At 34.4% G+C, this 27,431-nt stretch overlaps 4 protein-coding genes and 1 non-coding gene across 6 annotated transcripts; 1 reads left to right on the top strand and 4 right to left on the bottom strand.

Annotated features, from left to right (window-relative positions):
• The first annotated feature begins 2,411 nt into the window (after nucleotides 1-2,411).
• Nucleotides 2,412-7,074, top strand: LOC123915967 (probable LRR receptor-like serine/threonine-protein kinase At1g63430). The gene is made up of 13 exons (XM_045967269.1): nucleotides 2,412-3,175; nucleotides 3,521-3,659; nucleotides 3,826-3,897; nucleotides 3,991-4,134; nucleotides 4,223-4,372; nucleotides 4,514-4,627; nucleotides 4,709-4,773; nucleotides 4,948-5,196; nucleotides 5,288-5,493; nucleotides 5,588-5,723; nucleotides 5,813-5,970; nucleotides 6,086-6,301; nucleotides 6,526-7,074. The coding sequence occupies exons 1-13, from the start codon at nucleotides 3,088-3,090 to the stop codon at nucleotides 6,763-6,765; spliced, it is 1,977 nt and encodes a 658-aa protein (XP_045823225.1). The 5' UTR covers nucleotides 2,412-3,087; the 3' UTR covers nucleotides 6,766-7,074.
• Nucleotides 7,075-7,984: 910 nt separating this feature from the next.
• On the bottom strand, nucleotides 7,985-11,767 carry LOC123915966 (RNA-binding NOB1-like protein). The gene is made up of 6 exons (XM_045967267.1): nucleotides 11,654-11,767; nucleotides 11,218-11,540; nucleotides 9,333-10,473; nucleotides 9,015-9,183; nucleotides 8,498-8,614; nucleotides 7,985-8,369 (listed from the first exon to the last, which is right to left on the bottom strand). The coding sequence occupies exons 2-6, from the start codon at nucleotides 11,531-11,533 to the stop codon at nucleotides 8,220-8,222; spliced, it is 1,893 nt and encodes a 630-aa protein (XP_045823223.1). The 5' UTR covers nucleotides 11,534-11,540; nucleotides 11,654-11,767; the 3' UTR covers nucleotides 7,985-8,219.
• An 8,300-nt stretch (nucleotides 11,768-20,067) lies between these two features.
• LOC123915965 (actin-depolymerizing factor 7-like) lies at nucleotides 20,068-21,172 on the bottom strand. Its single transcript, XM_045967266.1, has 3 exons — nucleotides 20,984-21,172; nucleotides 20,465-20,724; nucleotides 20,068-20,218 (listed from the first exon to the last, which is right to left on the bottom strand). Exons 1-3 carry the CDS (start codon nucleotides 20,984-20,986, stop codon nucleotides 20,068-20,070), a joined length of 414 nt encoding a protein of 137 aa, XP_045823222.1. The 5' UTR covers nucleotides 20,987-21,172.
• A 523-nt stretch (nucleotides 21,173-21,695) lies between these two features.
• On the bottom strand, nucleotides 21,696-21,768 carry TRNAA-UGC. The gene has a single exon. It is a non-coding gene; the product is annotated as a tRNA-Ala (tRNA).
• A 2,377-nt stretch (nucleotides 21,769-24,145) lies between these two features.
• On the bottom strand, nucleotides 24,146-26,819 carry LOC123915963 (serine racemase). 2 transcript variants are annotated; one of them, XM_045967265.1, is made up of 7 exons: nucleotides 26,741-26,819; nucleotides 26,131-26,306; nucleotides 25,895-25,981; nucleotides 25,559-25,789; nucleotides 24,902-24,975; nucleotides 24,613-24,799; nucleotides 24,146-24,521 (listed from the first exon to the last, which is right to left on the bottom strand). In XM_045967265.1, exons 2-7 carry the CDS (start codon nucleotides 26,304-26,306, stop codon nucleotides 24,275-24,277), a joined length of 1,002 nt encoding a protein of 333 aa, XP_045823221.1. In that variant the 5' UTR covers nucleotides 26,741-26,819; the 3' UTR covers nucleotides 24,146-24,274. The 2 variants fall into 2 exon arrangements, with proteins under 2 accessions (XP_045823221.1, XP_045823220.1); XM_045967264.1 differs by having other exon boundaries at nucleotides 24,613-24,975.
• Between the last annotated feature and the right edge of the window lie 612 nt (nucleotides 26,820-27,431).

Here is a 27,431-nt window from a genome sequence, read left to right as displayed (position 1 = left end):
GATAAGATAATTTGGAGACATGAAAAGGATGGAACATATTCCGTCAAGAGCGCTTATCGACAATGCGTTGAGAATATCCTTGATACAACTCATCTTCAAGTTTCTGGCAACTGGAGTTTTCTTTGGAAAGCTAGAATCCCTCCTAAAGTTAAAAATTTCATTTGGCGTCTGTGTAGAAATTGTGTTCCAACTAGAGCTCGCCTTAACCAAAAGGGTGTTCATTGCTCTGATATGTGTGTGCTATGTAACGAATTAGTTGAGGATAGTACACATCTTTTTTTCTATTGCAGGAATAGCATTCAAATTTGGCAGAGGTGTGGGTTGTGGCATCAAGTTCAACATTCCTTAAACACTACTACAAGTGTATCTGGATGTGTGCTTGAACTAGCACAACATATGGCAGCAGACCACTTTTCACTCTTCTCAGTTTTGCTTTGGAGTATTTGGCAACATAGGAACAATAAATTGTGGAGAAATGAAGTAGAATCGGTCATTGTTGTGTGTGATCGTGGCATTAATCTCTTAACAGGTTGGAACCAAACACAAGAAATGAAACAAAAGCAAAGTAGAATTCAACCAACTATAGCGGGTACTAGGTGGTCCAAACCATCTATTGGAAGGTACAAATGCAATATAGATGCATCCTTCTCCACTATTCTCAACAAAGTGGGTATAGGAGTATGCGTTAGAGATGATCAAGGAAGTTTTGTACTTGCTAAGACGGAATGGTTCTCTCCAATTATGAATGTGGACATTGGTGAGGCGTTGGGATTGTTGCATGCCATGAAATGGATTCAAGATTTACAACTGGAGCATGTGGATTTCGAGCTTGACTCACAAATTGTTGTAACTAAATTTCATAGTAAGAATAGAGATGAGTCTGAGCTTGGTGATATTATTAAGGACTGTAGGACCATGTTTAACACACATTTTAGAAACTCTCGGGTTGAGTATATTAGGAGACAAACCAATGAGGTCGCTCATGTATTAGCAAGAGAGGCCACATCCTTAGCTAGTTTCCACATTTTCATTGATGTTCCCCTTTGTATTCGTGATATTATTATGAATGAAATGGAGTAGATACTTTACGTTCAAAAAAAAAAAAATAGTTTTAGGGATCGTTTGGCCTTATTTTTTTTTCTCTTATTTAGAGTTTATGCAAACAATTTATGCAATTTTTATATATTATTATAAGTTTGTCAAGGTAGTTTATGATAAAATAGCTTATAAAATTACAATTTTCACTAGTGTGAACTTATAAAATAACATAAAACTTAATTTATATTGCATAAGCTATTTGCATAAGCTTCAAAAAAATCTATGCCAAATAAACACTTAATAATTATTTTAGAATTTAATTAGATGGAGAACAACCGTGAAATGTGGAATTCAAAAGGAATTCATTTGTTTGTCAAAAAAGCACTTTAGCATGGTGCATAATTCTATTTTTTTTAATGTATCATGCTAACTAGTGTGGTTGTGATACTAGTTAAAGAATGTAAAAGAGATAAATTTTATATTAAAAATAACAATTTTTATATTTTAAAAAGACGGAATATATGAGTTTCATAATGTTTTGTTCTACCAAAAATTTGAACTCGAATTCTATTAAAGATTCAAATTTAAACTCAACAAAGTAACATACTATCTAATAATTTGAAATAAGTCTTATGTTTAGAGTTTTTTTTGCTTCTTTTCTTCTTCTTTTTTGTAAAAATGAACATATAAGAGAGTTTTTTTAGTGAAGGTCCATTATGATCCTTCACAAATTTTTAGTTTCTAACAAAAATAAAACTTGTCCTCCTATTCATACAGAGAGATTAATTCATTTTCGGTATGAAAATGTTGGAAATTAATTTGACTTTTATTTTGAATTGTCCCATAAAAATTTATGAATGACCAAATCTTCACCTTTTTTTTTTTTAGAAAGTGGATATATGTATTAAAACTCCTTAAAAAGTTTATAACTCTCAGGTCAAAAAAAGAAAATCATCAACCAAGTAATTTTTTTTCTTTCCCAAATTAATGGACTAAGACTCTAACTTTTGAATTTTTAGCAAATAATTTATACATAGTGTATAAGTTTATTTATATGATCAAAATAAATTTGTCTGGTAACAAATATTTCTAAGCAGCTTATACCATTGTTGTACTAGGCTACTAGCTTATTGTTTTTCATATTTATTTATCGATTAATTTAACTCCTAATCTTATCAAACATTACAAATTTGATCGAATACTTTATCCATTATCGGCTAGCTCATCAATTCAATTACTATCACTAATTTAGGAGATATCATCCACTATTATTTTACCAAAGGAAAGAAAATAATGTCTTGTAAATGCTCATTACTGTTTAACATAAAAATAAAAATCAGTTTTTATACAAGTCAATGTAATTAATCTCGATCAGAATAATCTTTGACAATTTATTTATTAATGCAAAAACAAAGAATACTAATTTATCATCTCAAGAAAAAAAATTTAAAAAAAACACACATAACAGAATACTCATTTGTTTCTGAAAATGCAATCATTACTACAAAAATCCTATATTTCATACGCTACTCAACTGCAATAATACTGTTCAAACATTTTAATTTAATTGAAATATATAGTACGTACAAACCAAGAGAAAAAGATTGAATTTTTGTTCCAAAAATATACATAAACCGCCATTTTTTTACACAAGTAGAAATAAAAAATTCTCTCCTTTTCAGCATAGTGCCATCAAAATCCAATCTTGGATAAACTCTCTTTGAATCCAAGTTTAATCTTCTTCTGGGTTGTCTTCAAACTTTAGTCAAGTACTGTGTCAATGTCTATGTCTCTCTCTTTCACAATTTGTTTCTCTCTCTTCTTTCTCTCACTGACATATACTTTTCAAATCTAGGATTTAAAAACTCTTGATCCTGTTCCTGTTTCACTACTTTTATCTTCATTTATAAAACATTATAGTACTGTGTTTTTCTAGAACCTTTGAACTTGTTTTAGTTTGTAGTATGTGTTTTTAAGGTTAAAAAATTCCACCAAATTCTGTGATATTCAGTTTTTGTTGTCTGCTGAATTAACAAGGAAGAAAGAAAAATGAAGTTGTTGTGTACTTCATTGTTGTTTTTGGGTTTGGTTTCTATGCTCTCTTTTGTAGCTTCTGGTTTGGTGGCATCAAATGAAGGTACTTGTTCTCAGATCTTGACTCTTGACTTTGTTAATCTCTGTTTGGCTGCTGTTAAAAGATAAGGAAAACACCAAACTTGGTTAATCTGATATTTTTGTTACTCTTTTTGTTTGAACACGGAAGTCAATGTGTAGAGTCATAATCATGTAGCAAAATGTTAGTTTTGTTTGTTATGTGGACTTGGAAGTTTTGAGATTAATTAGTTACTTTCATTCTTATTATACTTTTGTATTGGCTTTTCCAGAATGGAACTTGAGAATTATGATATTCAGCATCTACATTAATGAAAATTTGCATTGCTTTTTTTTTATTTTAACTATAGATTTTTCGCTTTTTGCACAGTTTCGGCGCTTACAACCTTCAAAGAAGCTGTGTATGAGGATCCACTTATGGTTTTGTCCGATTGGAATACTTTGGATTCAGATCCTTGTGACTGGAATGGAGTTTCATGCACCGAGTCTGGAGATCATGTCATCAAGCTGTAAGATATAATTGGTCCATTTTGCACATTTCTTTGGGGCTGTAAATTGTAATTAGGCCATCTTAAGATAAACAGTTTAATGAAGTGCTTATATATAAGTGTTTATGTATAAGCTATTTCTAGCTAGCAGGCGTCTAATACTACAGATTGGGATCCTTGTTTGCAGAAACATGTCAGGGGCATTACTAAGAGGGTTTCTTGCTCCAGAAATTGGGAAAATAACCTACTTGCAAGAACTGTATGATTCTCATTCAGAAAAATTTATTGACTTGTGTAATAGTACTGGATTAGTATCATGGTTGTGACAGATTTGTGGTTTTTATTGTTGTAGAATCCTGGATGGTAACAAACTCATTGGAATAATACCGAAAGAATGGAGCGCCTTAAAATCGCTTAAGGTGTTGGATTTGGGAAAAAATCAGTTATCAGGACCAATTCCTCCAGAGATTGGAAATTTGACCGAAATCGTAAAAATGTAATAGGAAATCAATATGCTTATGCTATGTTCTTCCTAATTAGAGAAAATTATTTCTGACTTTTGAATTCTATTTTGATTCTTGTAGAAATATGCGTTCCAATGGTTTGACTGGTAGGTTACCTCCAGAGCTTGCAAATTTGAAATACCTTCAAGAACTTCGGTTAGATAGGAATAAGCTTGAAGGGTCTATTCCTGCTTCTAGAACTTCAAATTCTCCTTCAAATAAGCATCAAATGTGAGTAAAAAGATTTAAATTTTAATTAGTATAGCTTGATTGTGAAGTCATTATCTTCATTCATGTATACTATAACAAGTAATACCATCAAAATCTGGATCTTGTTAAGCTGATTTCCTATTGATCCCATTATTTATTCAGGTATGCCTCAAATGCAAATTCGACTGGCTTCTGTCGTTTGTCACTTAAATTTGCAGATTTTTCATATAACTTTTTGGTTGGTAGCATACCGAAATGCTTGGAGTATCTTCCAAGGTATTTTTTCTTATAATCTTCTTGTCATGGTTGCATTCTAGTCGACCTCATTACTTAAATAACATAAATTCTGTCTTACAGAACTAGCTTTCAAGGGAATTGCCTCCATGTCAAAGACATAAAACAGCGGACTAAAGTTCAATGTGGTACGTAAGACAATATATTTACGTTTAAAATCTAAAAATCAATTAAGTTGCATCTTTGTGGACATGTCATAAATCTTAATCATACTGAACCCTAATATATATACTAGAATATACTTTTAAATTTTAACTGTTACTAGCTTGTTTTACATCTAACAATGAATTATTATTTTATAGCTGGAGCTTCACCTGCTCAGGGCCATCCAGTAGTGAAGCCCCATTCTAAAGCTGTACATTTATCAAAGCATAAAGGAAGCTCAAAACCTGCTTGGCTTTTGGCTCTAGAAATAGCGACCGGAACCATGGTTGGTGCTCTCTTTCTGATTGGTATTCTCACTGCCATACAAAGATGTAACAACAAATCATCCATCATTATTCCTTGGAAGAAATCTGCAAGCGAAAAAGAGCAAATTGCAGTATCTATAGGTTCGATTTCTTACTCTCTTTTGATTCCTACTACCAATATTTCTATTGCTGTTTTGATCATTTTAGACATAGTAACACTATCAATGTGCAGATTCTGAGATGTTGAAAGATGTGACGAGGTATAGCAGACAAGAGCTTGAGGTGGCTTGCGAAGACTTCAGCAACATAATCGGATCCTCGCCGGATAGTGTGGTCTACAAAGGTACAATGAAAGGTGGACCTGAGATTGCTGCAATTTCCCTCTGCATCAAGGAAGAGAATTGGACTGGACACCTTGAACTTTATTTTCAGAGAGAGGTAAATAGATCATTCCAATACTGCAGTGTGCAAGGTACGCGATAAAAATAATTAAATCAAACTGTTAAACTTTTCTCCTATTGGTGCCATTCAGGTGGCAGACTTGGCAAGGATAAATCATGAGAATACAGGAAAGCTACTAGGCTATTGTAGTGAGAGCAGTCCATTTACAAGGATGCTGGTTTTTGATTATGCATCAAATGGCACACTTTATGAACTCTTACATTGTTGTAAGTTGAGATTCTTAGCTAGTAGTAGTATGTTATATGAATTTTGTGTTTGTGTTACAATTCCTTAAAGCGTGAAGTTATGATTGTAGATGAAGAAGGGTTCCAGTTATCATGGACGCGGCGCATGAAAATTATCATAGGCATTGCGCGGGGACTAAAGTATTTGCACACTGAAATTGAACCTCCGTTCACTATCTCAGAGTTGAATTCCAATGCTATATACCTTACAGAAGATTTTTCCCCCAAGGTGTGCATACAACCTTGTTCAAATTTTCTAACATATATAAGAGTCATTTGATGTGCATCGATGTTTATGTGCTGGATGTTGTCGTTGTCATTGTCATGATAAGTTTCTATTGCAGCTGGTTGATTTTGAAAGTTGGAAGACGATTCTCGAAAGATCAGAAAAAAATTCTGGTTCCGTTAGCAGCCAAGGCACTGTTTGTACTCTTCCAAACTCACTTCAAGCACGTTATCTTGATACCAAAGGAAATATTTATGCTTTTGCAGTACTTGTACTTGAGATTATCAGTGGGAGATCTCCATACTGCAAGGACGAAGGGTACTTAATGGATTGGGTAAGAAATTCTTCGCGTTTTACTATTATCATTTTGGAAAAACATAGGCTCGCGGTTTTGCCATTCACCATTCTACTCTGCTCGTTTTAAAACATCCTAACAGATCCTTAGATACACATTTCATTAGTGAACTCTGATCGAAAAACAGTAAAAACAGCACACAAGGAATTGCACTGTGAAGTTTTTATCAAGTTTCTGATGTTAATATCATATGTGTGATGCAGGCTAGGGATTATCTTGAATTGCCAGAAGTAATGTCAAATTTGGTGGATCCTGAGTTGAAACATTTTGGATCTGATGATCTCAAAGTATTATGTGAGGTGATAACACTTTGTATTAGTCCTGAACCTGATGTATGTCCATCAATGAGAGAATTATGCAGCATGCTAGAGAGCAGAATTGACACATCAATAAGTGTGGAGCTCAAATCTTTAGCTTGGGCTGAACTAGCACTTTCACCATAAATTGAGTACTCAATACTCATAACTAACACCATACACTGAAGCAGACCTATAACAGATTATGCTTTTCTGACAACTTAAGTTTTGTTGCTTTTGATTTTTTATTTTCCCTTCTATTTAGCTATATATATAGTTACCTGTAAATGATTGCTTTAAAAGGAAATGTGTAAGGATTAATCCATGACAAGTATCTTGTATTGATGCTAACAAGTAAAAGTCCATAAATTGATAAATGAATAGAAGGAGAATGATTGTGCTATAGAAAAGGACCACAAAAGTTATAACAACATGGTCCTTTTTTCAGTTTCAAAATGGTCCCTTATTTTATAAAATTTATATCAATGTAGTGTTTTACTCAAACATTTTAAATGACTTGGCTGGACCACATTAAAACCAAAAATAAAGACAAGGACTCAATTGGAACTTTTTAAAGTTGAAGTAACAAAGATCTGTCATCTGTGGCACTTGTCTTTGTATATCTAGAAACTCAAGTGATTGATGTGTGCAAGTGTATTAAGGATGGGTATAAAAATCTTGCCACTCATGCTACAAATATCGACTTTAAAATAAAATAAAATGTTTATTGGTAATAACTAATTATATTGTCATAATGTAATATATTATTATGATGTTTTTTTTTTTAAAATTATGGAGTTATACATTTTTTTTTTGGACAGAATTATGGAGTTATACATGATCACAATTATTATGTACAGAAATAATATATTTTACAAAATACATGACATATTGACATCCTTACTCATAAAATTACCACTTATTAACAGCATTAAAAGTTAAAACTTATGAGTCATGAGGGCCTTTGTGGCTTGTTCGTGGAAAAAGAAAAAACAGTACATCCATTTTTTTCATTGTCTTCCTTATTCAAATGATGAGACTAAATTGGAGATGGGATTGAATAAAGCTAGAAAACTAATAACAAAAACCATTGTTAGAAAGTATTTAGTGAGGGTGGAAGAGCATATTTTTCTCTTGAAATTCTAAACCAGATTCTCTTAAAGAACGAAGAGGAGAAATTCAGTACACAATACCATGATTCGTGGACATTATACAATTAACCCCAATTAAAAGAAAAATTGATGTTGAAATCGCATAGAAGAAAAGGCGTCGGTTCAAATTAAATATTGGAAAAACAGCTCTTACTACACATCCTAATAAGTAACTCCCCTTCTATCAGTATCACTTCTTCGTAGCTACTTGTCACTAGAGTGCAAAACTGATTATGCTTTCACACCATACCAGTGGGCAAATAAAATCCAAATCATGATGTTAATCATGTTCCATACATCACCCAAACTAAATCTTATATATAAATGAAGCATGCTTTAAATCATGTTATTTTATAACTTAAACAACCTTCCAGGTAACATTCAACATAAAGCAATAAGAAACAAAATTGAGGGGCAGAAAAGCCAGGCAACAGAAATTTTGAACATCCACTACTTACGCTTAGAGCGTGAGTAGTGATTGTCGTTTGGATTTCTCTTCCCACTGAAAACTGCTAATGCTTTCCTTACAGGAGGCGTGAAAGGAGTTCCCTTATAATTGTGGTGGCTGAAGACACTGTCCGGCAGAAAGCAATCATCGTCCTACAAAGTACATTAAGTAGCTCAGTTAGTTAGAAGCTATTTAAAATTAGGGAGACAAAAAGGAAGAGCACCACACTCTCGTGGGGAAAGATTCATTAGCTATATAAGTATTTAAACACATGAACAACCTTGTTGGCTTTCTTCCTTGTTTTAGGATGAAGTATCCTTTGAGGTAGTTGATCTTCACGGAGAATAACGTTTTTTGTCATTGCATCCCTTCCACCTTGGGGTAATGGCAATGAAAACTGCACATAAAATAATTGAAAATGCATCAACAGCTAAGTGACAGAAAGATACAAATAATATATATCATCCCATCTTGTAAAAGGTTTAACAATTGTTAAGATACATTATTATTCATACATATGAAAACCAACATCTATCAAACAGAACTTGTGGGACAAAAATGTTCATCAAGTCTCATAACTCTCAATGAAGAGTGTGCAATACATTATAATCTAATCTAAGTTCCAAATCCATATTTTTTTTAATTATATTAACCCGTCCCGTGAATCAAGTATTCAACAGTTACAAAGATGACCAAGCAACTGAAAGAACACATTTTTTGATATACAGTGACTAGCATACCAACAGGCATAAGAAAAAATGAATTGATATCTATCAGTATCTAATAATATTACTCACCTTGGTGCCACGTAAAGTAACTCGGGGTCGACGGGCTGCCAACATTACTCCATTTTCATTAACAGTGACAGCTACCTTCCTTAAGGTGCCACCATTTCCACATTTTGGACAGAAAATCCTTCCGATTTCAGCAGTAACAGCAAAACAGGCATGACACTTAAGTATCCATCTGCAATACCAAATAATAGTTTGCACAATGTTTTATAAAACATACAAGTTTCAAGTCCTTCATGTATCCAAAAATTTACTTCAAATAGCAAAGACAGATAATCTATAATGACATTCAATATTGAAGAAACTAATAGAAGTAACAATTACCTGTGCAGTTGGTGTACCTGTGATCCTCCAGGTGCCAGCAAGCGCAAACCCATTTGGAGGAGAACATTTTGCATTGCAAAGTCACCGGTTATACAGGCCACAGTTGATTCGGACAAAGATCTAAGCATCCAACTTTGCTCACTGGTGCCATCATCTGCATATGAAACATCAGCAGCTTCACTGGTCTGGCTTGCAATCTCCGAGTGACTTGCTTTGTCATCGACTGAATCTGTCTCACATGATTTAGCATCCATAAGTGCACTACCATCTGATGCACTTTCCAGTAGTCTATCATTGCCTGACTGCAATTCTTCAGGAGACAAACTTAGTTTCTGTTCTTCATTAAGAACTTCAAGAGAACCTTCTTCCAGAGTCATTTGCTTCAGAGTTGCAGAGAGAGCTTCACCATCAGTGTTCTCGGCAAATATCACATCCTTCTTGGAAACAACATTTTCCATATGCTTCTCATCATCACTTTGATGAACATCACAGTTTGAAGCCGTGTCATCTTCATAAACACTACCATCGATGTTTTCTTCCACATCTTGTTGATCTTGAGTACTGGATAATGCATCATAGTACTCGCGTCTAGCTTTCCTTCTTAGAAATCTCCTGTGAGTACTACGACTGACAGCAGGCATCCAATCACCTTCATTTTCATCAACTTGTCCTTGAGATGCATCAATTCCATCAGCCACCGTCTTCCCTTCAATGTTTATCACTTTCTTCTCAGGCATATAATTCTTACGGCTCATTGAACCACCACTTTCATCACCCTCCAGAATTCCCAAAGGACTTTCACTCGTATGCTCTACTGAACCATCTACAGATTGATCATCTTGAGCAACAACATTCAAACTCAAGTCCTGCAAAGGAAGGATTCTCGAATTGGAATTTGCATTATCCTCAGTTTCGCGTTCCAATGCTTCCCACTCTTCCAAATTAGGAACATTTGACCCCCATCCAGGCATGTCCTTCTCAGGTAACCTCTTCACATTTAGCATTTGCACCGGAGGTGGGCTGTCCCTGAGATGTTTTGTTCCGTGAATCTGAGCCTCCAAAGTATAAGTTAGAGCCATGAGTTTGATATCCACATCTGATAGAGTCTGTAGATCACCAGTAATCCTAGCAAATTTGATAACTGGTAAAAAGAGTTCCAAGTTAGAATAAAAAAAACCATCTTCCATTCTTCATATTACAAACATAAGACATTAATGCCAAGGTCCTGTTTGGATAAACAACTTAATTAAGCGCTTATATGATACACATTTACTATATAAGTGCTTATATATAAGATATTTCTATGACAAATGATAAAATAATTTTTTTCATATGAACTATATGTTGTTTTCAATAAGCTATCTATCCTAGAATATTTGTAGAAATAAATTAAAAACAGCTTATGTAATAAGTTACTTTCATAAGTTCTTCCAAACTGTCTGTCTCACGAGTTTATGCCAGCACAAATAAGTCGATCAAAACACACCCTAACAACTAAGGGTCTGTTTGGATAAACAGCTTATTCGCAGCTTATAGCACAAGCGGCTTATAAGCTTATATAAGCTATTTTTATAGCAAAAGAGAAATAAAGATAAATTACTTTTCCATCTGCTACGAGCTATTTTCATAAGCCATATTGAAGAACTTATGAAAATGAGTTGAAAAAAACTTATAAAAATTGTCATAAGCTCTTTTTTTCGTAAGTTCTCACAAACAAACTCACAAAACTTATATCAGTAGATAAGCTTAAATAAGTCAATCCAAAGTCCAAACAGACCCTAATTATACGAAATCATCATAATCATCGGTACGTAACATTAATAACAATGTGAAAAAACTAATCATTTTAGTACCATTAAAATCTAAAAATGAGAAAAATCTATACCTTTGTTGATAGATTCAGGGGTTGGTTCCATAGTTTGGATAGTAAAGGGAAGAAACGAAAGTTTATGGCGAGAAACGGGGTCACGAATTTCCTCCATAACTTCCGGTACAGAGACAAACTTATCAGCAATACCGTGAAGCTTTTCACCGGCAGCAATAACGGCATTTGCATCAACAATGGCAACGGAGATCCCATGATGGTTACGAGCATCTTCTAAAACTTGTTCGGTTTGTAAAAGTGGTTGTGGTTTTTGAGGTGGCGGTGGCTCTTTCTTCACTATATTGCTCCAGCATGATGCTTTTGGCGGTTCCTCCATGATTTAACTGCGATGTAACAGAGAGAAGATCTGTGTTAATTGTTTGAATAGAATGAAAATACATAAAAGAATATGAAGGAAGTGAAAATTGGTTGTAATGAATCGATGAAGGAAAGTTACCTGTGATTTGATCGGCGGTGTGAAAAAAAGGTTTGGCGCCGTTAGGGTTCTAGGTGGGTTTGGGAAGACACTGGTGTTTTGTTCGATTGTATTTTTATTTTTATAAAAATAAATAAATTTGTTTCATATATCCGATCACAACAATCCATGTAGTATAATTTCTGAAAATAATTAAATTCATTTTTATTTTTTTACGTTTAAGTTCATTTTTATTTTATTTTATTTTACAATTGGTTAGTAAAATATTTTTTAAAATTAGTAAATTTTTTTTTAAAAAAAATAGTCGGTAAAAAAGATGGTTTTTTTTGTTATTATTGGTAAGAAATTTTCACCGTCATCTCTAATCACATGGTTAAGAGATCACTCTCCACTTGAACAATTTCATTATTGATTTAAAAAAATGACTATTTTAAATGTATTTATTGGTTAGGTTCTTTTTTTTATCAAATAGATTAGTAATTGGAAATTTCACTTTTAAAATGAATAAATGGGGTGTTCGAGTTCAAACCTCGACCCCTGCATATATATGGTCTGTTTGGTAAAAATAAACTATAAGATAGATGATAGCTGATAAGCTGATTGATAGTTGAAAAGTCTCATATCGGTTGTGAGATGGCCTGAATATGTGTTTATAAGTGGGGACAATTCTCACCTTACAAGCAGGTTTTGTAGGGTCGAGTTAGATCAAACTCTCAATTCTAAGATGGTATCAGAGTCTCTTCCACCATCTACTTGGCTGCCTACTATAATTTCTGATCGGGTTATCCACCATTTATATTTATGCCTCAAACCCAATAGTGTTGGCGTAAATGGGTGTGTTAAGAAGACTTACGTCGATTGCGATATGACTTGAAATATATATTTATAAGTGAGGACAATTCTCATTTTACAAGCTAATGCAATGTCCTTGCTAAGTTCACAAGGATCGCAAGGACTTTACTAGTAGGTTTTATGTCCATAGTTTTTTTTTTTTTTAGTTTTCTTTTTATGTATAATATATATATTATTATGATAATGTGGAATAGATGGATGTGAGAATGCTAACATAGTATAGTTGTTTCTTATGTTTAAAGATTATTTGATGTCAACCAAGGGCTCAAGTGGTTAATGAACTTCACCAAAAAGGATGGATTTCGGGAGAACTCGGGTTCGATTTCTGGGTGGAACAATTTCTTGGTCAGACTTTACTTACCTCGCGACCGAACTCTGGACTAATAGGACACCTTTCCATAGGAACCAGAGGGTTATAAACAAAAAAATATATTATTTGATGTCGGATATTCTTTTATATAAAATTATGATTAATAGCATGTTTTAACATTACAATAAATTAGTCTTTTTAATCAATTTTTTTTTTATAAATTGTTCACGTGACTTTTTATTTTTTAAATGACATGCAAATTATTAGTTGTTAGTATATTATATTGATATGTTAGTTTTCTTCTTGTCAGAACTTGAACTTTGGACCTTTAGAGCATCCACAATGAAGCTACTCATTTTTGAGTACTTAAGTGGGCCCCACATGTACACATCATTCATTTATAATTTTTTTAATAATAGTATATAATAAGTACCTAATCCCTCCAACCCAAAACCTTTTCAAAAGTTCTAAATTGGTCCCACTAGTAGCACATCTATCCAATAATTCAACATCATTTTAAATGGGTCCCACAAAAATTATTTAGGTACTATGTCTTATTGTAGAACTAGTACCTATTAGGTACAATTTTACTTTTGCTCCAATGGGAATACCTATTAGGTACTAGTACTTAAAAATATAAGTACCACCATTGGAGATGGTCTTAGGGCCCGTTTGGTGCACAGGATAAGAGACAGGATAGGATAACTGTATCATATCTTGCCGCAATCCAGTGTTTGGTGATACAACAGGATATGATAAGTTAATCCTGAAGCTTATCATATCCTGTCTCTCTAGTTATAATTCTTATCCTGATTTTGAGCTGGGTTACCAGCAGGATAGGATAAGAAGAAAAAACAATTACTGATTTATTTTATAAAATATATTTTAAAATACATAAAATAAATTTAATAAAATATAAATAATAAAATAATTAATTTTTTAAATATATATGTGATTTTTTCAAAGGGGTAATTTTGTAATTTATATATTCTAAAAAATCAAAATTTCACTACAATTACAATATTTTAAAGTAAAATGATTATTAAAAAATTGACAAATAGGGATATTAATTTAAATTTTATAAAAAATTAAATATAATTCTTTTGCAATAGTAGTTTTATTATTTACGTATGAGATATATCATATATTTATTTGGCTTATCTAACATGTATATATTATTGAGTTATTTATTTGATCATGATTCATATAAAAAATTAAACTTGATTATTTTCTCATGATTTTTATTTTAAATTATATAAAGTTATTTGATTACTTATTTATATTTTTTATTTATAAAATTCAAAGTATTACAAAATAATTTTAAAAAAATAACAATTATTTTACAAGAGTAATTTTTTTTTTGAATCAAGGAAACTTTTTATTAATTCAAAAAACAAATCTTTACAAGGTGATCACCTGATCCAACCATCTAAACAGGACAACCAAAACCAAGAGAGAAAAAAAACTAGATAAGCAACTGAGCAATATGCTCCCTAAGCTTAGGACTTCTCCAGCCTCTATACACTATAGTATTGATAATCTCTTCCTCTATTTTTGTATTATGTACTCTATTGCCAAAGCAAACATCGTTCCTATAATTCCATAAGTAGTAAATTGTTTCGGCAGCTGCACTTTTTAGAAGTTGAGCCCTCCACCCTTTCCCTTTACTAAGTCTTGTGATCCACCTCAATTCATCATTCCATTCCAGAGGGATATGATCAATCTGCAGCCATCTAAGGACCCTTTGCCAAATAACCTTCAGCTCGTCGCAACCAAAGAACAAGTGATTAATAGTTTCCTCCCGGTGACAGAAGCAACAATGCACATCAATTGTCAAACCGAATTTATGAAGCCTATCTTTAGTTGTCAATCTGCAATGACATGCCAGCCAGAAAATAAACAAAGCTCTAGGACGAGCCATGTTCTGAAACAGAGTTTGTCTCCAATATACAACAGGATATTCCTCCTTCAATAGAAGATAAACTTTCTTTTGGATAGTCTTACTCGTCATGTTGATCCAACCTGGTATCTGTAGGAGAGACTCCCTTTGTTTAAGGATTGCCTTAAGAATCCAAGAACATGTCTGCTTCACGGGCATATTCATCAATTCGTCCTGTTTAATATAATAGCTATGGATCCAACGAATCCACAAGCTGTCAGCCTTATTATTTATATTCCACAGTAACCTGGTCAAATTAGCTCGGTTCCATTCATTAAGAGAGATCAGATTTAGGCCACCTTGGGTTTTTGGAGCACAAACATGCTCCCAGGCCACAGGAGATTTCCTAGTGATAGCAGCCCCACCGGACCACAGAAAAGAGCGACAAATAGCATTAATTTTCTGAATTACCTGTTTAGGAAGCGGCAAGCATTGCATCCAATAGTTGGCCACGGCAAAAGTCACACTAGCAATCAGCTGCAACCTACCAGCGTGGCTCAAAAGCCTGGCACTCCACACTCGAATGCGCTCCACAATACGATCCACTAAGGGCATGTAGTGATGAATAGAGAGTTTCTTGCTAGTGAGAGGAATTCCAAGGTACCTAAAAGGTAGAGCCCCTTCTGCAAACGATGTAACCTGTCTAATACTTTCCTTGATGCTGTCCTCCACCCCGCCATAGAAGATTTTACATTTAGAAGGGTTCACATGAAGACCAGTTGATTGAGAAAAATCCTTTATTTTAGCCATAACAAGTTCAACAGATTTCGTATCACCTCGCGTGAAAATCAGTAAGTCATCAGCGAAGCTGAGATTGATGATGTTAAGGTTCTCACATTTAGAGTGGAAATTGAAGTCAGGCACTTGTATAAGTTTCTGCAGCGTTCTATGCAAGTATTCCATAACCACCACAAAGAGAAGAGGTGAGATGGGATCACCCTGCCGAAGGCCTCGCCTAGCCTTCATAAAGCCCGTATATCTTCCATGAATGTTGAATTTATAGGACACTGAAGTTACACCCAACATAATCCATTTGATAAATTGATTAGGCAAACCAATCTCCCTCAATATGTGTTTGAGAGCATGCCAATCCACGGTGTCATAAGCCTTCTGAAGATCCAACTGTAACATACATTTGGGAGTTCCACTTTTTCTGCTGTATCCTCGGATGAGTTCATAGGCAAGTAAGATATGATCATGGATATGTTGTCCAGGCACAAACGCAGCCTGACTATGGTTGACTACATTTCCTATAACCCTGCTCAGTCTCACAGTCAAAATTTTCGAGATAATTTTAAAAATAGTAGTGCAGCAGGAAATAGGCCTATACTCCTTAATAGTTTTAGCTGCAGAGTGCTTAGGGATAAGAGTTACCAGAGTGCTATTTATAGCGCTGTAGATCTTTTCATCATAAAAAAACTCCATAATAGCTGCTATAACATCTGCTTTAACAATATTCCAAGCTGCCTTAAAGAACTTTGCACCAAACCCATCTAGGCCAGGCGCTTTCAGGTCCCCAATACTCTTAAGGGCCCTGAGGATTTCGTCCTCCTTCACAGGTGCAACAAGAAACTCTCTCTGATCATTAGTGATTTGAGGACCATCTCTCATAGCAACAATATCAATGCCAGCGAGGTTGGTTTCAGCCTTGCCCATAAGGGTACCATACAGGTTCATAACCTCCTGTTCAACATCCTCATGGGTTGTTACCATAGTGCCATCATCTCTGTAAAGAGTTCTCAACTCACACTGCTTCTGTTTAGCTTTGAGGGAGGCATGAAAGTATTTATTATTTCCATCTCCAAGTCTGAGCCATTCAATTTTTGATTTTTGTCTCAACATTTGCTCCTCCATATCATTCCACTTAACGACATCCTCAGTACACTGTTGAACCTCCATGATGTGATGAGGGTTCATTCTATCTTGCAACAGCCTACTATGAGCCTGTCTCAGGTTTTCTCTAGCTTTATCAAGAGTGATGTTAATACCTGTAATAGGTCTGCCCAGCTTTCTCATCACAGGTTGCAGCCTAAGAAGCTTCCTCCACAAAATAAACATGGGCCTGCCAGCTAAAGGTGCGTTCCAAGACTCGGATACACAATCAGAAAACTCAGCCATATCAGTCACACCATTAAGAAATTTGAAGTTGAATTTATGAGTTGGTGTGTTAGCTTTATCACGTCCTTTAAGACATAATAAAGCATGATCTGAGATACCAGGATCCAGGTTAGTCAGGGTGGCATCAAGGTTCAGTTGGAACCAATCAACATTCCCAAGGACTCTGTCAATTCTAGAGTAAATAGTCTCATTCACATGCTTGTTTGACCAGGTGTAATAGTCACCAAGGCTGTCCATTTCAGAGAGGCCAGCCTTGTCCATCATTGAGATCATGTCACTATATTCTGATTCATGCACCATTTTACCACCAATTCTATCAGCAGCTCTCAAGACATTGTTGAAATCACCCATAATGCACCAGGGTCCTTGTTGATGTTGGTGAAGGTCTTCCAGCTCTTTCCACAATCTCCTGCGGTGTTCAAGTTGATTCAAAGCGTATATGGCAGTAAACCAATGCAGGAAATTACCATTGATATCATATAAGCCACAGTGGATCATCTGGGTAGTGCTACTCACAAGCCTAATATCAACTGCTCTGTCATCCCAGTATAGCCAAATTCTTCCATTCTCATGGTTGTGGTAATTGTCCAGGTATTTACCTTTGAGCCTCAATTTATTCCTTATGCTATCGGCCTTAGCACTTTTAACTCGAGTTTCAATAAGAACCACAATTTCAGGCCTAAGGCTTAGGAGACGGGAGCCTATCTCCCTAGCCTTACCTGCTTTATTAAGCCCCCTGGTGTTCCATGCGAGAATCATTGACCGGTGTCCTGAAACACTAGCGGACCATTCAAAGTCCCTAGTGTTTCAAACCCATTGCTGCACATGACCTGTGTGTGGGAGTTGTCTCCTTGAGTCCCTTTCCCTTTCACCTTCCCATTGCGATGTATCTCAGTCCAAGTATCTGCCTCCTTTCCTGTCATATGTTCATCTGTCAACAACGGTGTCTGCTCAACTGGTTGCGCTTCTGGGGGCTTAGGCTTCCATTGCTTTTCCATTCTTGGAGGAGGATCTTTGGCACAGCGGTGTCCCATTTTTTGGCATTTATCACAGAACAGAGGCTTCCACTCATATTCCACCACTTGTTTCATTTTATTCCCTGCACTATCCTTTATCGTTATATCTGTTGGCAGCTCTTGTGTAACATCCATTTCAACCAAAATTCGAGCATATGACACCCGAAATTTGTTCGCAGTGCATTCATCAGTGACAATAGGATTGCCAATAGCACTACCTATTTTACTCAAGCTTCTGACCCCCCAAAGATGCAGAGGTAATTGAGGCAATTTGACCCAGATGGGTAAGGTGCGCAACATATCACGTTTAAGGCTGAAGTCGGGTTTCCAATCGCGCAAAATCATTGGCATATTTCGGATTGTGTATGGTCCCTTCATCAAAACATCATCTTTATCCTGGAAAGAGTGGAATCTCAGAATGAAATATCCCTCCTCATTGTAGAACATATCAGGCAGTTTGGCGAAATTCCAGAACTTAGTCATAAATTGTTTAACAGCAGTCATACTTAAATCACCCCCTAGAACATACATGATTAAGGAGGTTTCCCAGAACTTTACCTCAGATGCGATGTCGGCAGCATCAATTTCGACTTCCACTTCACCGTTAACCCTCGTAGGCGCAACATACTCCATAGCCAACCCATTTGCTGGGTTTCGATTTCCACTCAGAACATCTACCCAGAGCTTCTTAGTACCATCCTGTTGCTTACAATCAGCTGGATCATTCAAATCCTTCAGCGCAATCGATGAGGCTTTTGAACAGAACCCCTCGTCTTCTACCTTTTCAATTGGGACAGAGCTGCTTCCATCGTTGGTGTTACTCGCAGCAGTTGCGTCTTGCTGCGTCGGAATCAATGGCGTAGGTGAACGAGCCGGTGACGGGGGCACCGATTTGCGTGGCCGCCCTCGCCCTCTCCCCATTCAGCGTCTAATTTTAAGTTTATCGTTCAGCAATCGATCTTATTAGAACAAAAAACATTGTTTTCTTTGTTATCTCTACGGTGTGAAAAGATGAAGCTCACACTAGAGTCTGCAGTCTTTACAAGAGTAATTTTGTCAATTAAATATGTTATATCTTATCATATTATTATGAGCAAGTATGTATTAAAAACAAAATATAATAGTTATCATGTGTGCACCAAACATAGGATATGATAACTGAGTATAACTGTTATCCTGTTGTTATCCTATCCTATCCTTATCCTGTTTTATATCATATCCTGTCACTATGCTATCCTGCGCACCAAACAACTCTTTAACCCTTAGTTTAACTAGCTTAACCACTTGAACTACTCATCCCACCTCATTCACATAACTAATAAAGAGTTGCATAGTTGTTGACATACATGAATTAATTTTGCTTTAACTAAGAGGTTACCAACAAAAAATTATTTTATGGAAAATGTTATACAGTGACTCTGAAAATGATTGAGAAAACAAAAAAAGTAAATATAGTATAAAAAAATAGTAATTTAATATTAAAAAGAAAAAAAATGCATTTAATGTCTTGAAATTTTAAAAAACAATATTTTCTACTTTAATTTTTTTTTTCCTTAACCATCCTCTAGACACTGTTTGGCATAAGCCTTATTTTATTTACGGCCGTGTTACAAAAAGAAACAATGTGATGATGGATTTATTTATTTATTTTCTTTCTTCTTTTTTTTTTTTTGTATCCAACATGAATAGGTTTTAGTTACAATATAGGATGAAATACCAAACGAGGAAATTTGTATCCAACATGATCCATATGTCAACCTTGTCATAAGCTCATAGATTATAGTATTGGTTTTTCATACATGTCAATTAAGGCTCTTCTGTTGCTGATAAAAGTAATTTCAATTTCAATAATAGAGTAAAAAGATATAGAAAAATGAACATACATTACCAAGAAATAAAAGAGAGAGGACATTACACATATATAAATCTTTTGGTAGCAACTATTGCACAAAATCTAACCTCAAGTGAAAAATCAAGTGGTCAAATTGGCAACATGTAAGAGAACCACCCTATAATATATAGTATGTTACTAATCTTGATTCCACCGCACATAACAGCTCTTCAAGTTCAAACAAGCCAAGAGTCTAAAACATCACTAGAAAACCAAACAAGGTATCTAAGTACAAGGAAGAATGATGCATATGACAGTACATGATGGCTCCCAAAGTAGCCAAACAAACAGCTAGGAATTAATCCATATTTAGAGGGCTCTTGCTTTCACAATGTCCAAGCTCATCTCACTTGCATCAGTTGCTTGCAGTTCAACTTGAATACCATCCAATTCTCTCTTGAATCTATCCTTTGAACTTGCATACACCATCTTCATCCTCACCCTTGAGCTATCTGGTGACCTACGATCCATGCATAATCAACGCAACGATTAGCCTTTTACTAAAATTTTAGTGGTGGTCCTAAGCAAGGCTATGGTGGACAGCCACACATAGCCCCAACTTTTTAGGACCACCAAATAGTATTCAACATTTTATCGTAGATCAAATAATTGGTTCGCTTAATACAAGATTTAGGAGGATACCATCATACCACATATGCAGAGATATTTGATCAAATAAGTGCAAATTTCTATATAATTAAGTTACCATGCAACAAAGAAGATCTTGCTTTTCTGACAGTTCTCATCAGTTGTGAAATCAAAATCATAGACAGCATAACGACACTCATCTGCCGGAAAGCTAGCCATAAAATCCTGATAACTGTCGTTAGGCTCTCCACATTTTTCGACCACAACTTGTTGTTCTTCTATTTTGAACACGATGTACCGGTAGCTCCTCTTTGATTTAAGCTCCTGAAACTTCAGTTTGCATTCATCATTCACAGCCATTCCCGACGCCGCGTTTGCCTGCCCAAAAAATTCATATGTTATTATCAACTTGAGACCTCAGTGATTAAACTAATAATAAAATTAATGTGCTATGAAATGCACTTCCAATTATATAGTTATTGTTATTCCCTCTTCATCATGGATAAGGCAAAAAATGTCTGATCTGGCCTGAATCTGACGTAGGTTCATGTCGGTTGATCTGGCTTATTCTCACCCTTATTCGTTCATAAAACGAACAAGGGAAGTAAAGGGCAAGAAAGGACAAGAGAAATCATACCATTTTGTCAGCAATGAGAAAGAAACACCCTGTGATGAAATGTTAATGATCAAAGGGGAAATGGAGAATGAAAAATTAGAGCAATAGAATAGACTCAAAGATAACTATGGAGAGAAAATAATGAATGAACATCCTTGTTTTATGGACCACGAGAGGTGGAACTTTGACAAGACAAAAATAGTAATTGAAGAATAGAACTTTAGGGAGAAATTGATGGATGTATTTTGTTACAATCTATTTTGCTTCCTTCACAATGTATCCACAAATTTGTTTCATATTTCCACGTTTAATTTTTTACAAACATGGTTCCATGTTAATATCTTTCTTTTTGTTATCTATCAAAAATTCAATAGTTATATTTATCTATATGCAAGGAGTCACTGCCATATGTAACTTTTCTACCTCCAAATTCAAGATCACCTCATATATTGTGTCCTCGGGCTCAAGTGTTAATGAGATTCCCTTAAAACGAATCATTCGAGAGAACCTGAGTTCGTTCAATTCATGGTGGAACAATTGTTGACCAGACTTTAATTACTTCGCGACCATACTTCGCGGTCGAACTGTGAATTGTCAGAGACTCTTTTCCCTTGAAAACTAGACGGGTAATACTAAAAAAAAATGATTTTATTGTGAATGAAAAATTTTGTACCAAATAAATAAAATGTAAGCATATGGAGAACCTACCCAAAAATATAAAAAATGTAATATTTGGAGATGCGGGGGATCGAACCCCGTGCCTCTCGCATGCAAAGCGAGCGCTCTACCATTTGAGCTACATCCCCATTTGATATAAATTTAAATTATATCAAATATATTTCTTTACAATTCAAAAAACCTATAGATTAAATATTCTTGTTTTTTAAAAATATGAGTTAACTCAAATATCTTTTACTTCATATCAGTAAAATACCAAATAAGAATATAATTACTCTACATATTTCAATTCTTTTTAATTTATATATTGTTGAAATATACTGTAATATATAATATAGTAATAGTAACTAACAAACATTGGACATAAATATTTCATCAACTTTTCAAGTCACATTCACTTGTTGACTAGTTCCATTATCAAACATAACAGGGACCCTCTTGTTTCATAAATTCGTTTGTTTAGACTGATGGATCACTGGGTACTGTATCAGCAGGATTGCAAGGTCACACTACATTTATAAATGAATAATGCTAGCAACACCCTCTTTAACAAACACACTACAACACACTCTCTTTTATTGGTTAAAATTCACATGGGTCCTATAAAAAAATGTGGATCCATATAACTTTTATGGGACCCATATAAATTTTAACCAATAGAAGAGAGTGTGTTAGAATGTGTTTGTTAAAGAGTGTGTTGCTAGCACTCCTCTAAACACGACGTGACTTGTTAGTTCAAACAACTGAACAAGACAATTAGGAAGTCCTCAAGAATTTACAGGCGACTGCACACATGAAACCAAAACCAGCCAGCAAAAATACACAAGGTAGAATGCGCGCAAAACAAATCTCGTAGAAAGAAAATAAAAGATGCACACATCAATCTTACACAACAAAAATCACAGTTGATGTGATAAATCAGTACAATGCAGTGCATAAACAGAAACACGCAGAAGTCGAAACAAATGGAATGCTTTAAAGCGTCTTTCCGTCAAAAAAAAGAAACAAATGGAAAAATTAAATAATGCAGTCAACACATAGCAGAAACACAAGAAATTAATAATGCAGTGAATTGTGATTATGCATAAATTGAACTGCAGAAACAGAAACACAGAAACATTAGATGAGAACAGTTATACACCCTCCATAGGGTTGATTACGGAGTTCGGCCAAAAAAGATGGCCTACATCTTTGAGAGAGAGCAGCTCCTTCATCATCAATAAAAAAAAATCGGATGTTACAATCATTAATTAATTAAACTCGCACTGCATGTGTAAAATAATTTTACATCGACGGTGCACAATAATTAAACTCACATTATTGGATGATGCATGTGTAAAATAATTTTACACCGACGGTGTAAAATAATTAATTAAACTCACATTATTGGATGATGCATGTGTAATAACTTTACACCGACGGTGTAAAATAATTAATGCATGTGTAAAATAACTTTACACCGACAGTGTAAAATATTAAACTCACATTATTGGATGATGCATGTGTAAAATAACTTTACACCGACGGTGTAAAGTAATAACTTTACACCGACGGTGTAAAGTAATAACTTTACACTGACGGTGTAAACTAATTAATGCATGTGTAAAATAACTTTACACCGACGGTGTAAAATAATTAATTAAACTCACATTATTGGATGATGATGCATGTGTAAAATAACTTTACACCGACGGTGTAAAATAATTAATGCATGTGTAAATAACTTTACACCGACGGTGTAAAATAATGGATGCACGTGTAAAATAACTTTACACCGACGGTGTAAAATAATTAATGCATGTGTAAATAACTTTACACCGACGGTGTAAAGTAATAACTTTACACTGTCGGTGTAAAGTAATTAATGCATGTGTAAAATAACTTTACACCGACGGTGTAAAATAATTAATTAAACTCACATTATTGGATGATGATGCATGTGTAAAATAACTTTACACCGACGGTGTAAAATAATTAATGCATGTGTAAATAACTTTACACCGACGGTGTAAAATAATGGATGCACGTGTAAAATAACTTTACACCGACAGTGTAAAATATTAAACTCACATTATTGGATGATGCATGTGTAAAATAACTTTACACCGACGGTGTAAAGTAATAACTTTACACTGACGGTGTAAAGTAATTAATGCATGTGTAAAATAACTTTACACCGACGGTGTAAAATAATTAATGCATGTGTAAATAACTTTACACCGACGGATTATGAAGTTATGGAGGAACTAAGACAAGCAAATAAGATTTCTCTAATTCCTTATGTAAACATAAGATTATTATAGACCTTATGTTACACTGAATAAACATAAGAGGGAGAAAATAATTTTGGAATTTAGAGTCCAGAAGCAACAAAGTTATCATAAGATGGAATCAAAAGACACTTGTAAATTGTAAGACTTATACTTCATACTTTGAATAAATTATTACCAGCTTTCCTTTTTACTTAATAAAAAGGTTGATTGAATAACTATTGACCAATCAGAGTTTTAATCAGAAAGTTCACTAGTAGCATTGATATAAACTTATTCAAACAAAATCATTAGATCAGTAATAGAATAAATAACATTCATCAAGACCAATGAAAAATTATATAAGCATAATGAAAAGTCATTTTCATTTTTTCAAAGAATCCCAAAGCACAGCCATATCAACATTGCCTCCCGAAACTACTATCCCTATATGTTTGCAATCCTTCCAAGCAGGATTTTTCTGAAAAGTTTCGGATAGAACAGCAGCAAGACCAATTGCTCCACTTGGTTCTACCACAATCTTAAGAATTTCAAAACACAGTTTCATGGCTTTAATAATTTCACTGTCCTCCACAGTTATTATGTCCTCAACAAGATCTCGTACGACAGGCCTGCTCCATAGAAAACTCGACAAATTAATAGAAAGAGACCACAAAACTTTATTTTCAGTTCATAATATGATTACTAAAGATTTGTTTTTACCATGTGAAATCTCCAAGGAATGCTCGAAGCCCGTCGGCAATAGTATTGGTCTCAGGCAATGTTATTATCCTCCCAGCCGCTTTAGATTGCGCTGCATCATCAGCTCCTTTAGGTTCGGCAGCCAAAATACGAATAGCCGGATTGATGGACTTGGCAGCCAATGCTACTCCTGATATCAAACCGCCACCTGCAGTTTTCATTTGTTGGAAAATCAACAAAGGGATACCAAAAGCAAAGCAAATTTTGAAACATTTTTGGCTGATGGATTGACATAAGAAAGTGAACAAACCACTTATCGGCACCACAAGTGTATCTATTTGAGGGGCTTGTTCCAGAAACTCCAAGGATATGGTACCCTGGCCACTGCAAGATCCATCAAACATGTCAAAGAGCAGTTGTTTGCAAATTGAAAGTCACCAATACCTATAGCATATGCCTATGTAATATGTCAAGTTTTTTGAAGTTGAATAAACAAAAGTGACATGATGTTATAGATCTTAATCTTATAGCTCAGCAATCAGTTTAGCACTGAAAAAGAAAGACTGTAAGGGTTTATCTACTGACCTAAGCACTTGTGGAATTGTTTCAGAGAGCTTATGAAAACAGTTTATGACATGTTCATAAGTTGTTTTCATCGTATTTCTATAAGCTCTTTAGAATAGCTCGTGAAAACAGGTCCATAAGTTGACTTTATTTTATCTTTTATGATAGAAATATAGTGTATACATAAGTACTCATATGATAAGTGTTTATGCTATAAAAGCTAAATTAAACTGTTTATCCAAACAGGTCCTAAAGAGTTTCAAGCACGACTTATACACTGCATGATCTGATAGGTGAACTGCTGAGAAAAAAAAATCATTTAACCCCGTGATTATGCCTAGAAAGAGTTTCTTGCCACACTTGGTCAAACAAATTAAACAATAATCAACATTCAACATTGTACCTTAGTATGCGTCCATCATTATACGGATGTATAAAGATAGCACCAGTTTCTTGCCATACTTTATTCGCAACTTCTTCCCTTGATCGCATATTGGCCTCAGACCAGATAACCTGACCACCATACCGCTTTACATTCTCAACTTTGCATGTTGGTGCATTTTTTGGAATAACAATGTATGCAGGGATCCCCCGTAGTTTTGCTGCCAAAGCCAATGCAGCAGCATGGTTTCCACTGATTTCAAAGAACGACATCAAAAGAGCAATACATTTACAGTATCAAATTTTTTAAAAAATAAATAATAATCGACTTCTAGAATTACTGCATATAATTACAAACCTGCTGTGTGTTATAACCCCTTTAGAAGCCTCTTCATCATTAAGAGAAAAAACAGCATTGCTGGCACCTCTAAATTTAAAAGCTCCACTGGTGGCCATAGATAGAATACAAAAGGAAATGTATTATATAGTCTTTTCTTTATTTTTTCAGGAGTGTGACAGTAAAAATAAACCAAATAAATATTTGTGTAATTCATAAAAATAAAAAATAAAACATTTCTCAGTTCTGATTCTCACCCCTTTTGGAAATTTTCACACTTGAAGTGCAGTTGCCTTCCTGACATGGCATCGAGAGAGGCGGAAGAGAGAACTGGAGTTTTAAGAATCAATGATTTTATTCTGTCATGTGCTTCCTTTATAGATGAAATATCAGCAGCATATTTTCCCTTTATTATTTGGCTCTCCTCTTCCATCTAAGCAATTGATTTTCATAGTAAATAAAGATACATAAAATGATTTTTGTAAAGTGTCCAATGATTAACAAGCAATATCCTTCCAACATATTTGAAAGAATTAATACATTTACATTATTTGTTACTACATATAATAGCTTATACATAATCGCTTATGCTATAAACGCTTAATTAAGGTGTTTATTGAAACAGTAGCCAGGGAAGCAATTGGGAAGTGATTAGTGTTATAGAGTAAACCATGACTGTCTGAATTTCAATTCATAGTTTGGTAGAGATTCTACAGAACATTAGCAATTGGTAAAGAAAAACAAATTGGGAAGTGATTATTTGGATTATACATACAACACTACTTAAATTGAATTCAAAATCAAAATCAACCTTAATAACTGCTAACAAAATAGTAAGTAAGTAACCTACGAAGAACCAAAACTTACTGCTTTGGCAGGCTGGAAATGCGGTCTCAAGTGTTGGAGCACAGACGCAACTTTGGATATGTAAATGTAATTACCAAAATGTAAATGAATTTTAATATATGTATTTAAAATTATAATGTAGAATTTTTTTAACATGAATAATGGGTTCGCATATTTGGGACTTTTATTTTTTATCTTAAGTTTTTTTATTTATGCAAAGTGTCGGGTTCGAACTCACACTTCTCTACATTTAAATGTATGAAAGTCTAGTCAATTATTTATCGGATTTTATTAAATTCGCAGTGGAACTCTGTATTACCGGGTTTCATTTCCTTGAAAACCATATGATTAATAATAAAAAATATTGTCAAAAAAGTCTGACTAAAAAAAATTGGAAGACAATGGTATGCAAAGTGCGCCAGCCTTTTCCTCTTTTGATTTTGTCAAACAATATATAATAGTATAAAAGATGAATATAACCATGAGAATTGATTTTAACGAACCACAAAAGTTAAGAATTGTTTTGGTAAAAGTCAAACATCTCAATTTATGGTCAACGTTTGACCTTTTTAGAATTGTTTTTGAGAGGACAAACTCAAATTTAAGTATGGGTGTGAATGAAGAGAATCTTTTCCCCTAATTTAAAGTATCGAAGTGTTTCTTATTTTTCTCCTCTAGTTTGTTTAGGCATTTAGACCAATCCATATTAGTC

The sequence above is a fragment of the Trifolium pratense genome, linkage group LG3, assembly GCF_020283565.1.
Source record: "Trifolium pratense cultivar HEN17-A07 linkage group LG3, ARS_RC_1.1, whole genome shotgun sequence".
NCBI classification, from domain to species: domain Eukaryota; kingdom Viridiplantae; phylum Streptophyta; class Magnoliopsida; order Fabales; family Fabaceae; genus Trifolium; species Trifolium pratense.
This window is presented reverse-complemented; position numbering and strand designations above follow the sequence as displayed.

Excerpts from the sequence above, each read along its gene's own strand:
- LOC123915966 (XM_045967267.1), bottom strand. The coding sequence starts at position 11,533 with ATGGAGGAACCGCCAAAAGCATCATGCTGGAGCAATATAGTGAAGAAA. Across the intron at positions 9,184-9,332 it reads CAGGTACACCAACTGCACAG|ATGGATACTTAAGTGTCATG; the intron begins GTAATTGTTACT and ends TTGGTATTGCAG. Across the intron at positions 8,370-8,497 it reads CAAGGAAGAAAGCCAACAAG|GACGATGATTGCTTTCTGCC; the intron begins GTTGTTCATGTG and ends TGTACTTTGTAG.
- LOC123915967 (XM_045967269.1), top strand. The coding sequence starts at position 3,088 with ATGAAGTTGTTGTGTACTTCATTGTTGTTTTTGGGTTTGGTTTCTATG. Across the intron at positions 5,494-5,587 it reads AACTTTATTTTCAGAGAGAG|GTGGCAGACTTGGCAAGGAT; the intron begins GTAAATAGATCA and ends GGTGCCATTCAG. Across the intron at positions 5,971-6,085 it reads CAGAAGATTTTTCCCCCAAG|CTGGTTGATTTTGAAAGTTG; the intron begins GTGTGCATACAA and ends TTTCTATTGCAG.
- LOC123915963 (XM_045967264.1), bottom strand. The coding sequence starts at position 26,306 with ATGGAAGAGGAGAGCCAAATAATAAAGGGAAAATATGCTGCTGATATT. Across the intron at positions 25,790-25,894 it reads GGGGTTATAACACACAGCAG|TGGAAACCATGCTGCTGCAT; the intron begins GTTTGTAATTAT and ends CTTTGAAATCAG. Across the intron at positions 24,522-24,612 it reads TTCCTTGGAGATTTCACATG|GCCTGTCGTACGAGATCTTG; the intron begins GTAAAAACAAAT and ends TCTATGGAGCAG.
- LOC123915965 (XM_045967266.1), bottom strand. Across the intron at positions 20,219-20,464 it reads AAGATCTTCTTTGTTGCATG|GTCACCAGATAGCTCAAGGG; the intron begins GTAACTTAATTA and ends CATGGATCGTAG.